The sequence below is a fragment of the Acyrthosiphon pisum genome, chromosome A3 (genome assembly GCF_005508785.2).
Source record: "Acyrthosiphon pisum isolate AL4f chromosome A3, pea_aphid_22Mar2018_4r6ur, whole genome shotgun sequence".
In the NCBI taxonomy this organism is placed as follows: domain Eukaryota; kingdom Metazoa; phylum Arthropoda; class Insecta; order Hemiptera; family Aphididae; genus Acyrthosiphon; species Acyrthosiphon pisum.
The window spans coordinates 4,429,286-4,442,056 of NC_042496.1; the positions used below are offsets into that span (position 1 = coordinate 4,429,286).

Genomic DNA, 12,771 nt, shown 5'->3' on the forward strand with positions numbered 1-12,771 from the left:
CAGGCATGTTTGTTGATTTGTATTATTATGTTTTGTCAATATATATATATATGGTATACACCATATAAATGAACGGTTGTGTGTAGATTAGACCTCTGGGAAGAAGACAGGCTAATTTAAAAATGGTTAAATTTGGTTTTTTTTATTCTTCTGATATTAGTATGGTTAGGTTAGGTTAGGATTTTGTATTAATTGATTATATAATTAATCCACCATAGATGGAATACGACAAACTTGGTTATAAAATTAATTACTAATGAGAAACCAATTGATTACAAGATGCATTGACCACCTAAACGACCGATTGAAGAACTTTTCTAACTATCTAATTTTAAATATTTTTCGTACGTAAACAATAACTATTATCTATTATAGAGCTAATGTCTAATATGTAATTATTTGTTATTCTGCAGAAAAATAAAGACACATTGATGCACGATACTTCCCGTGCACAATTTCCTAAATAATTGGAAAAAAACATTAAACTTTAAAATTTACAATAAATTTGACTTGATCATAATACGATGATCTTTATTTATTAAACACAATGTAAATGATTATTGATAGATAAGTGATAACAATGATATATAAGTATAGTTCGCATATACTACTTAACATTATTAAATTATACTTTTGTCTATTATAGGCATCTAATTTATACATTTGAGTTATTTCAGTTAAATGTTGGAATCATAAAACCGATAGACAAATTTTATCTTCTTTCCGCGCTCGATAAAATAATTTCTAATAAACTATATAATCTACATAACGTTTTTACCAAAATTAAGCATGGTTCCATTTATTAACTACATTAGAGTAATATCGGATATATATAATTACAAATTATTTAGATGATAAAAGTATAATAATTCTCAAAAATGTTTAATAATTGTATATTTTGTTTGATATTACTATGTAATTAAATTTATATATTTATAATTATATTCGTTATATTTATGAAAACATTTACATTTTAATAGGCTGGTTGTTTTTTCATTTTTTTAAGAGCACTTAAGTAACCAAATATATTTGCTAATAAGCTAAATATAAGTAATATCACCATGTCTGAATATAATTCAGTACTTTTAAAGCCATACTTTCTTAACACTGCTTTCCCACTATCCAAACAATTAGTAACATCAACACACGCTACAAAATACACAAAAACTATTATTATTAAGAAGAAGTTACCTAAAACTGAATCTTAAATTATCAATTAAATATACTCACGTAAAACATTAATTTTGTCCCAAAATAAAACTGAAACTGTTTCACAACCAAGGAAGAATAGCGAAAAGTATCTTAGAGAATACATCGCTTTTGGTAAAGACCTAATTTTGAGTTTAAATATATATTAGCTAATAGCTTTCAGTAAATATTATCAGCTGGGAATCGACTTACATAAATGATAGATAAGCACCACAGAGGGGTAATGACAGGTAATCGTATATTGTTGCAAATATCGTAGCGTTTTCTAGACGAACAAAATAGGCTGACAAAAAACTTCCTGTAATAATAATAATATCAACATAATAATTAAAGATACTTTATAAGTACTAAGTAATAGAATATATTTTTTTTTATTACTATTATAAATAATGATTGTTAATAATTTATACTTCAAGTGGTACAATTATCATGACATTTTTAATGGTTGTTTATATAATAATTTTCTTTACACGATAATATTTTTAAAACATTTTGATATGTTTTGAACTGTTAACGGACATTTTCAGTTTCAAATTTTTTTTTAGTTTTTATTTTATCTATAAATGTAAAAAAAAAATAATTTTTTGTGTAAAAGAGCTTGAACATTTATACGAGGCTTATTATGAATTTTTACAACTATATTTGAAAAATATTAAAAATTCAGTCACATTTTTGTTTTTATAAGCATTTAAAATTCAAATTTTGACAAACTACGTAAAAATCACGAAAATAAGCAAATTAATAAATTATATTAAGTTAGAACTACATACAAATTTTTCTTTTTAAATTTAAGATTTGAAAAAAAAATGTCTACAAGAAAGTCAAATTAAACTTTTATGAGCGTTTGAAGTTCATATTTTTACAAAATGAACTTGATTTCTCATGTAGCGATTTTGAGCTCTAAATAGGCAATTTCAAAATTCAATTTTTTAATTTTTTTTTAAAAGTACAGGTAAATATCAATAAAATTGTATTTGTTGGGAGTAAAAATGTAATACAAGGGCTTGATATATTTTTACAATAGCAGTTGAAAAAAATTAAAAATACATGGGCACAATTTTTTTTTAAAGCATTTAAAGTTTGATTTCAACAAAATTTATCAAATTGAAAATTTACAAATTATTTAGTTTGATAAAAATGTATAAAACGTTCAACATTTATATTTAATAGTTAAGGATTAAAAAATTTAAAACAAGGATCCCCGCAAACACGTTATAAATTATTATAATATATAAACTATACTTTATCCACAATAATATCATCAAATATGCTTAGTAATATCATATAGGCTGACTGATTATCTTCGCTCAGAATTGTTTTTCTAATACAATGATATTATACTATTGAATTCAAATTGAATACAATCCATTACAGTGACATTTTGAACCTAGTGTAAAGCATATTGACACCCACTTCCCAACTTTTTTAATTACTTTTATAAATGTGTTAGTTATATATACATCAACCATCAAAATATTATTTTATATTCACATTCAGGTGTGTGTAAAAATATCTTAGTATTAATAGATTATATAATTTTTCATTCTTTCATTAAAACTTATTGATAAGTCAAGTGTATAATTACCATATGAAAAGGCTGTAAATGCTAATAAATAAAACACCAATAATTGCAAGATACCCCAATCAGCACCAACAATCCAAAACGCAGGTAAACAGAAAAATAGAATTTTTACCATGATCCACAGAGCCTATAGTATAAATATTTTTATAATTTTGTTGTTATGTAATGAATGCACATTTATCACGTTGCATACCACTATCATAAATTCAGAGATGTAATATGCACTCAATGGATATAATTTATTGTGAACTTCTCGGTGGACAATTGAAAATTTTACTTCGTATGTTCCGATAGCATAATATTCGAAGTGGAACACATAGGTAATGACCAATAATAACCAAAAACCTTCCCAATTTTGTACTGCTTTGGTATCGAGCTGCAGATTCGTATATGGAGTAGAAATAATGATACCTAAAAACTAAAAACATAATAAAAACTAAATATAGCATATAAAATGATAATGATAATAATAATAATAATAAATGAAACATGTTTGAGAAAAGAATATGGTTAGGTTACCCATGTAAAATGTAAAATAAAATAAAATTGTATAAATACTTACTGAAAAACCTAAACAAGACTAATTTATTACAAACGTTCTCATAGTCATCTCCGAGAACTTTGCCCATTACAGTTGGCCTATGTAAAACATTTAGTTTCTATTCGGGAATTATTTAGGAAAAATATCCATCTATTTGTAATCATAAATTTAAAATCTATAAATAACTATGCTGTAATGTTTTCCCTTTTATGTCTGATAAAAAATATTCTAAGTACATTTTAGCAAAATATATATATTTTAGATTCTGAACGGAGCGATGAATGTATTGGTTTTACAATGTGTGTTTTTTAATTTTTTTTTTTGTGTCCGTGTACACGATTAGTAGTCGAAATAATGCTTAGATTTTTAACTTCAGTACCTATCTTGTTCAATGTGAAAGTGAATCTAGTATTGGTACCTTTGGGGGGACAAATAAAAATCCCAGTAGTTTTGAAAAGCAGCCGGAAAGACAAAATAAAAATTAAGGAAAAACGGGAATTTTTACACAAAATTGGTTTTGAAATTCTAAAACAAATTAACGTATATACATGAAATTTTCACTGATTGGTTATATTCGCATTTTCTATACATGATAAAATTTTCAAAATATTTTGATTTGTTTTGAACTTTTTAGAAACATTTTCAGTTTCCACATTTATTAGTCTTTTTAAGTATGAAAGTCAATAAAACTATATTTGTTGGTAAAAAAGCTTGGAAATTTAATACAGAGCTCCTACTATATTGGTACAATGACATTTGAAACTTTAGTCACAGTTTTTTTTTATAAGCATTTAAAGTTCAAATCTTGACTTAATACGGAAAAATCACGAAAATTAGCAAATTATTTTGAGTTAAGAATTCACAGGATTTTTCCTTTTGAAATCTCATATTTGAAAATGTAATACAAGATTCCTTATAAGTTTATTTACCTTTATCAAAAAAAAATGTTAACAAGCAAATCACATTACATTTTTATGAGGTGTTTGTTGTTCATATTTTTACAACATAGGATATTCACTCTAAAAAAGAATAAAAAATATTGTCACATTTTAGTTGCATCTGTAAGTCATCGTATTTTATAATCTTAACCCAAAACAATTTGCTAATTTTCGTGATTTTTTCGTATTTTGTCAAGATTTAAACTTTAAATGCTTATACAGTGGCGTCATTTCAGTTTTTGAGAGGGGGGGACAACATTTTTGACCGGCCCAAAATAAAACTGAAAAAAAAGCTTGCTAACATTTACATTACATTACATTGCAATATTGCATTTTTATCTCAATACAAATACCCTCTTTATACATACCTAATTGTATACTTACTAGTTAGTATCAAAGGTTAATATCATAAGCATACAGGTAAGTAACCCATTTTTTGAGAGATAACAATAACTAAATAATTAATACATATATGTAGAGGTTACTTAAATAAATTACCTATTAGCTACTATATAAAAGCCCAAAACTAGCCCATACCCGACCCGACAGCGGCCCGCTAATGACAAGGGGGAGGGGGAAATGCCTACTCTGCCCCCCCCCCCATGACGCCACTGTGCTTATACAAAAAATCTGTGAATAAGGATTTTTAATATTTTTCAAATGTTATTGTAACAACATAGTAGGAGCCTTGTATTAAATTTTCAAGTTTTTTTATCCAAAAAATAAAGTTGTATTGACATTCATAGAAAAAAATACTGAGGATAAAATTGGAAACTGAAAATGTCCCTTAACAGTTCAAAACAAGTCGTCAAAATATTTTACCGTGCAAAGAAAATGCAAATATAAGCAACCAGTGAAAAATCTATGTATATAGGTACGTTCATTTGTTTTAGAGTTACACTAAAAACCGATTTCGCGTAAAAATTCCAGTTTTTCGTTAATTTTTGTGTTGTTTTTTGAAGCTCTTGAAAAATATTGGGAATATTAAATTTGGACCTTTCAAATGCACCAACTAGATTCACTTTCCCATAGAACAAGATATGTTAAAGAAAATCGAAGTAGTTTTACTGCCCAAGAAATACAAAAAAGAAAAAACACATATTATTGTAAAATCATTACATTCATCGCTCCGCTCAGAATCTAAAAAATGTAAAACAAATGTTTTTAAAAATGTAATATTAATGAATAGGTATATTATACAATTTATAGTAATTACCCAAATTGTTCCCAGTTCCATTAGATTATTCTTATAATTTCTCACAAAGCATTTGATGGATCTATTCAAAATCAAACTGAACTGTGTAAGCCATGTTGGTTTTAGTCTAAAAAAAAAATAATAAAATCTTAATCATTTTTTCTTGTTTATATATTTAATTTAAACAGCAATACAAAATATTTGTTTACTATTAATATTAAACAACACACGACTTAATGCATTATAAATATAATATAATCGTGATAAATTTTTTAAGTTATAAAAATATATTTTAACAAAATATATATACGTTTACGTACGTTTCTAACGCTTCTAAATGTTGCGTATCAAATTGAGTCTGAAAATATTGTAAATATTGCATTGTAAATTATTCGTAAAAGGATATTATTATATTACAAACTTATTTCTTAAACTATTTAATTCTGTTTACCTGATTATTAAATAAATCATAGTTTAGATTCGTTTTTTGGTCCGTTGAAGTTAACTTACACATTTCTGTTACATTTTCTTTCACTTTTTCATTTTCAGAATTAAGAATAGAAATCACAAAGTCAGCTTCATTGAACATATCTGGGCACTCATAATTGAACCTAAATCATAATATTATACACATTTGTTTTTAATATAATATGTTATCCAGTGCTCGAATTGACAAAATTAAAATAGGAGTACTCAGGAGCATTCTCCCCCCCCCCAACACGGTAGTTTTCCTTTGTTTTACACTGTGTTTAGCCAATTTTGTAGCCAATTTTGCAACTATTTGTACTTTTGCCCCCCCCCCCATGCCCCTCCCAAAATTAAGCCCTGGATCCGCCACTGCGGTCAGTCAGCCTATGACATTACATTACAAGTATATTTGATGGAATTATTGTGAATAAAGTAATTTATATAATATGTGCTATTTACGTGGAACCTTGATTTAAATTTTCAATCCTTACTCCTATTAGATATAAAAGTTGAACATTTTATAAATTTTTAACTACAAAATAATTATTAAATTTTAAATTTGATAAATGTTGTCAAAATTCGAACTTTAAATGCTTATAAAAAAAATGTGCCAATGTATTTTTAATATTTTTAAACTGCTATTAGGAGCAGTATATTCAATTTTCACGCTTTTCACCTAACAAATGCAATTTTGCTGATATTTATGGAAAAAAAATAAAAATATTGAAAACCAAAAATGTCCATAAACAACTTAAAAAGAATTTTCAAATTTTATGATATATCTACAGTTATTCGTTTTTGAATAACAACAAAATAACAAAATCGCTACACATGGTATCTTGCACATTTTAATACAAATATATAGAGAGTGACTATGCGTATCGTGCGTTCCCTTAAAAATAATAGTAGGGGTACACTAAGATTACTGAAAATCTAGTTGGGCTATTCCGTCCCCAAGCGCCCTCTCCACAAGTTGAGAACTGATGTTATCGTAATGTACAAAATTTAAGTATTGATACTTTTTAAATAACTGATGAACCATGGTGACAGGACCTTGATATGCTAACCGTCCATTTGATAGCAATATTACTTCATCGAATTTTCCGAACACACCAGACGCTGGTTGATGAATGGTGCATATCACAATTTTACCCATTCGTGCTACACCTTTTAAAGTGTTCACAATGTGCGCGGCTGAGTAACAGTCCAGACCTGTTGTTATTTCATCGCAAAACAATATTGGCGGGTCGTTTAATAGTTGAACTGCGAGAGCAATTTTTTTCCGTTCTCCTCCAGACAAAAACGATATTCTCGTATCCAAGAACTTACTCATACCCAACGTGGTAATTATTTTATCGATGTGTTCTTTCAATTCTATTTTGGTCGTTTTGCGAGAAACTTTCAAATTGGCCTTGAAATAGCATGATAAACATAAAGTAAAAATTAAGTATTGTAAAATATTACCTAATGCTATTTTAGTACCATCAGAGACAAGTGTTCTAATGCTGTCAACTGATCAAAATTGATATCGTGTTGAGGAACAAAACCAGATATCTTAATCATGACTTCTTCAGATATTGGTTGTCCGTTAAGCAATAATTCTCCTTCAAAATTTCCTAAAAAAAATAAACAATAATCAACTAAGGATAAAAATATAAAATTACTTGTACAGAAACACCTTATACAAACCTTTACTTCGGTGACTTATGGTGGCCATCAATGTAGTTTTTCCAGAACCACTAAATAAAAAGATTATATAATATAAATAAAAATTAATACTTACGTAGATATATAAAAATATAAAAATGCATTTGTTAAATACCTTGGACCCATTATTCCTAAAAGATGTCCACTGTGTATATTTCCACTAACTGAAAACATTTAAAACATCAAATTAGTAAATATGTTATTTGGAGAAAAAATATTTTGTATTGAAAAGCAATAATAACAAAATATATGTATTTTCTATTCTCAGTAGTAAATTACTCAACAGTTTAAGTAAGTTGATACTTTTTTATAAATAAAAAATTTTAATTTAATTTAATTTAATGAGTATTTTCTAATAAAAATAATATTATTATTGATATCAATATTAAATCAATGTATTACTTAAATAAATAAAATAATTTTAATAATTGAAACCTTAACTACAGCATGGTATCAGTAGACATCACATTATGTCATATCATACCCATCTAAGAGACAAGTATAGGTACTAACTACTAAGTATATTTGATGATATTATTGTGAATAAAGTCATTTATATATTTACCTATTTAAGTGGACCCTTATTTTAAATTTTCAATGCTCATTGCTTAGCTATAAAAGTTTATAAAAGAATATTTTATAAATTTTTAACTACAAAATATTTATTAAATTTTAAATTTTATAAATGTTGTCAAAATTCGAACTTTAAATACCTACTTATATATTCCTATGTATTTATAATATTTTTCAAGTGCTATTGTAACAATTTATCAGAAGCCTTGCATTACATTTTCACGAGTTTTTACCCAACAAATAAAATTTTATTAATATTTTTAGAAAAAAAAAACTAAAAAATTGAATTTTGAAATTGTCTGTTTAGAGCTCAAAATCGCTACATGAGAAATCAAGTTCGTTTTGTAAAAATATGAACTTCAAACGCTCATAAAAATGTTATTTGACTTTCTTTTGGATATTTTTTTTTTCAAATCTTAAATTTAAAAAGAAAAATGTTTATAGATTTCTAACTCAATTATATAATTGAAAACAGATAATGTCCGTAACAGCTCAAAAAGAGTCAAATTATTTTGAAAATTTTATCATGTATATAAAATGCAAATATAAACAACCAGTAAAAATGTCATGTATATATGTTCATTTGTTTTGAAGTTACACCAAAAACCAATAATGATTTTGTGGAAAACCGATTTTGCGTAAAAATTATCGTTTTTCCTTAATTTTTATATATTGTTTTTCCGGTGCTTTTGAAAACTTTAAACCATTAAGAATTTTAAAATTTTACCTCCCAAAGCACCGACTAGATTTACTTTCCCATTCAACAAGATACTTTTGAAAAAATCGATAAAAAATAAAATTTAAAAAAAACTCTTCGAAAAATCAATATACATTCATCATTCTACTCAGAATCTAAAATGATTTTGTATTTAAAAATTTATAAAATGTTTAATTTTTATAGTTAAGGATTGGAAACTTATAACAAGGTTCCACGTAAATAGTTATCCTGTAACCAAAAAAACTAAAAAATGTAATAACCCAGTTTTTTTATAGTTATTTTATGTTCAAATTTGGATGAAATTACATATATCATTGAAATCAAATTTAATACCATCGATTATACAGTGACCCAGTTGTAACATAATGTACAGCATATAGCGACATCCACTTACCCACCGTTTTTCTTTTTACAAAATAGATAATTCTTCAGGCCTCTGCCATGCCTGATTCATCGAACTGTTGAAGTTCTAATACAAAAACAAATATATATTTTGTATTCAAATTTGTTTTTTTTTATTAGAGAGGGGAAGACACTGTCGTACTGGCAAATTCCATTTCAAATCTTAAAAAATAGATTGAGGAAAATGCAAACTTAATTTTTTATTTTACAGAAAAATTGTTTCGTTTATATGTAGATATAAAGATTTCTGATTTATTCACTTACTATGCTTTCCCTCGACCCTATTATCGTTTAATAATGCTTTTATTAAAATTACGATCTTCGGAATTATTAAGTTTACTCGAAAACTATATATTTCCAAATTGTTAAGCAGTTTTTAAATTTTGATTTACCTATCTAATTTGAAATTCGATAGAATTATTAACCTAAACCTTGTATACTAATGATAAAAGTCCTAAATAAAGCCTTACTTTGATAATATTGAATAAGCTTAAAACAAAATGTAGGAAATGTTTGGAGGGGGGGCTGTGGACATTTTTGGGAGGGCTTAGCCCCTAAAGTCCCTCCCCTATTTGCACCTATGCCTTATGGGCGTAAGTTTTAATAATATAATCCCGATACCAGTCAAGAGCTAACATTTCGTATTCACCGTTATGTAATATTTGCTTGTACGAGGTTTTCGATCGCTGGAAAAACTTTTGGGTAGTTTGTTTCACTTGTACATTAATGTTTTTCCAAGACAACACCAAGTGTCCGTGTACGGACTCTTTCGGCGTTTGGTGTTCATCCATGCCGTCCCAATCGTTCCACATCTCATTATATCGCAAATCCAACGAACTTTTCTAAGAAAAAAAAAATTGTCAAACCGATATGATGGACACACGTTTAATCATATGCCGATTAAATTTTTTAATAAATCTGACATTATTAAGTATTTCTTAACGTTGGTATGGGTACTTTGGATGACCGTGAGTATCGCTAAGGCTTCTACGTTGAAAATACTGCATATATTATTGGTTTTTAATTGTATATTTATAATTTATATTATTGGATATCACGACTGATCTTGTCTTCTGCTCGATTTTCGACGAGTCAGTATATATGTGTTCGTGTTCCGAGTACGATTACAGTAGTTCGTAATGAAAGCTTTTATATAGGTATGTTTTTATCCGTGGTGTTTTTGTTGTGATATGATAGGCAATGGCGAAACTACAGGTCAGGCCAGTCAGGCCATGGCCTGACCATACTGACTAAAATTGTGTATATATTATATATTTTAATAATTATTTAGGCATTATAAATAAGATATTTATACCTACATGTACCTAAACGTACATTGTTAACATGTCTTAAATTAAATTGTATACACTACACAATCAACATAATAATTAATAATACAATTTAACATTGTCGCTGTAATCAAGTGTTGTATTTTCAAATTTAATTTTTTTCTTTGACTGGTGAATAATATACAATATTTTGTTTTATTTGGCGAGAAAGAGAAACCGGTTTCAAGGCTTAATTTACTCAACTTATCAAGTGCGAGTTGTATTTGGTTCTTCATTCAATTTACATTTTTTTCCTTTCCATTAGATCAGTGCATCATCAGCAAACAGTTTTATCATTGTGGGTGGAGGGACTTGTGTTTTTATTTCATTAATTGCGATGAGGAATAGTGTTACGCTAATTGATGAGCCTGGTACTACACCATGTTTTTATGAATGTTCAATTTTTGTATTATTTTTAAAACCTGGTGTCTCCAAACAGTGAGTAATATTTTTACATTTAAATTTGTACAGATTTTAATAATTTAATAAATTTGTGCGGTATCGTACAATTTTTGTACGCAGAATTGGGCTATATATTTTTATAAATCTGTGCGATATCATATTAATTTTGTGTGCGGTATTGGGTATTTGGGTCATGTTCGAGCGATAATGGAAAGCACCGATGACATCGCGTATAATTTGTAACTTGTACCTAAGTCACGAGTATGCAATTATTTGTATTGTTCTTAATTCTTAGAACTTAAAAAAATAACTACTAAATAATTAGAATGCTGACAAGTGACAACAATTATAAATTTATAAAAAAAAGGGAAAATAAATACTTGTGTTCAAAAACAGGGGTAATTAAATTCTTTATTTAAAAGATTTATAAAGTACCCATATTTTTAGGAGAAAATGGATTGTAAGTGGACAAAATGTGTGTACGCTGAACTATCAATTGTGTATAATAGTAGAATACTCACTTGCAACTTCGTGTTAAACATGTTGAATATCCGTGGAGATGGTTCAATATTATTATGTCGAATAGTAATCGGAGATGAACTCGCCGCCGGAGCTCCTGCTCAACTGGCGTTTCTGGGCATCTCTCCAAATTATAACATTTAACTACAGTACAATATTTTATCATAATAATGTAAAAAAGAAATACTCTTGTTAAAGCTAAAAAACTTTGTTGGTGATGCTTCACCAATAATGGAAAAAAAAATTTTATTCGCACGACCGGTCTTGCCACCTCTATAGTCTAAACATATTTTTACGATTAATGTACACGCATATGTCTTACATATATACAAATGTCCCATATACACGTGTATATGGGAAGTAACGTGTTATGGTTAATACTAACTATATATCGTATAGTGAATACTGTAGGTAGGACGGGGTGAAGTGGACCAGTTTTTGGTAAATTTCTTAAGATTCCGAAGAAAACGATTGAAACTTGAAATATTTAATCTATACGTATGAATACAACTAAATACGCCTATTCATGATTTTTTTTTTTAAGTTCCTTATACTTTTTTTTTGTTCTAAAAAGTGGTTCACTTTATCCGCATATGTTTGATGAAGTGTACCAGGCATTTTATTTTCATCAAAAACCACTTAGATCAATTCTAGTTTTGAAGTGGACCACTAAATTGAATTTTTTTAATAATTAGACCACATTTTGAGCAGAACAATTATTTTTCCCTGTTTATTCATAATATTTGCAACAAGTTAAATTTATAAATATAAAATTGTTATGAAATAATTTTCCTAAAAAAATTTGATTTAATTTCGCAGATGTAACTCACAGTGTTAAATTTTTGTCAGTGTACTTCAAATTATAGAGACCAGTTTAATTTGTCCTGTGGCTTCTTGGTTTTGAGGGAGTCTGATTCATTCGACATTTTTAAAATTGTCTACAAATTGTTTCACCAAAAACTAAATAACAACAAATTGTGAAAAACGATTCTAAGTGGTGACGGTTTGTTAGCGTGGATATTTTATATTATATTTATATTATCATTAGGTACATATTATTAACACGGAAGCCGTCAAGTTGAATTCATATTAAAAAATTACAACAAAATAATTAAATTCTCGGTTAGTTAATATCTAATTTCCCTCAAAATTTGAACATAAAATAAGTATAAAAAAAACTATGTTTTTA

General features: G+C 27.2%; 1 protein-coding gene across 1 annotated transcript; it reads right to left on the bottom strand.

Moving 5' to 3' along the window:
- Positions 1–195: 195 nt before the first annotated feature.
- LOC100166725 (protein scarlet) lies at positions 196–12,305 on the bottom strand. The gene is made up of 14 exons (XM_016807124.2): positions 11,585–12,305; positions 9,983–10,170; positions 7,756–7,804; positions 7,623–7,672; positions 7,416–7,549; positions 6,953–7,344; positions 5,917–6,076; positions 5,786–5,823; positions 5,487–5,592; positions 2,985–3,209; positions 2,795–2,918; positions 1,402–1,507; positions 1,231–1,331; positions 196–1,149 (listed from the first exon to the last, which is right to left on the bottom strand). Exons 1-14 carry the CDS (start codon positions 11,746–11,748, stop codon positions 974–976), a joined length of 2,013 nt encoding a protein of 670 aa, XP_016662613.2. The 5' UTR covers positions 11,749–12,305; the 3' UTR covers positions 196–973.
- Positions 12,306–12,771: the final 466 nt, after the last annotated feature.

Excerpts from the sequence above, each read along its gene's own strand:
- LOC100166725 (XM_016807124.2), bottom strand. The coding sequence starts at position 11,748 with ATGATAAAATATTGTACTGTAGTTAAATGTTATAATTTGGAGAGATGC. Across the intron at positions 10,171-11,584 it reads TGTTTAACACGAAGTTGCAA|TTCGTTGGATTTGCGATATA; the intron begins GTGAGTATTCTA and ends TTCTTAGAAAAG. Across the intron at positions 1,508-2,794 it reads ATTTACAGCCTTTTCATATG|GAAGTTTTTTGTCAGCCTAT; the intron begins GTAATTATACAC and ends TTATTATTACAG.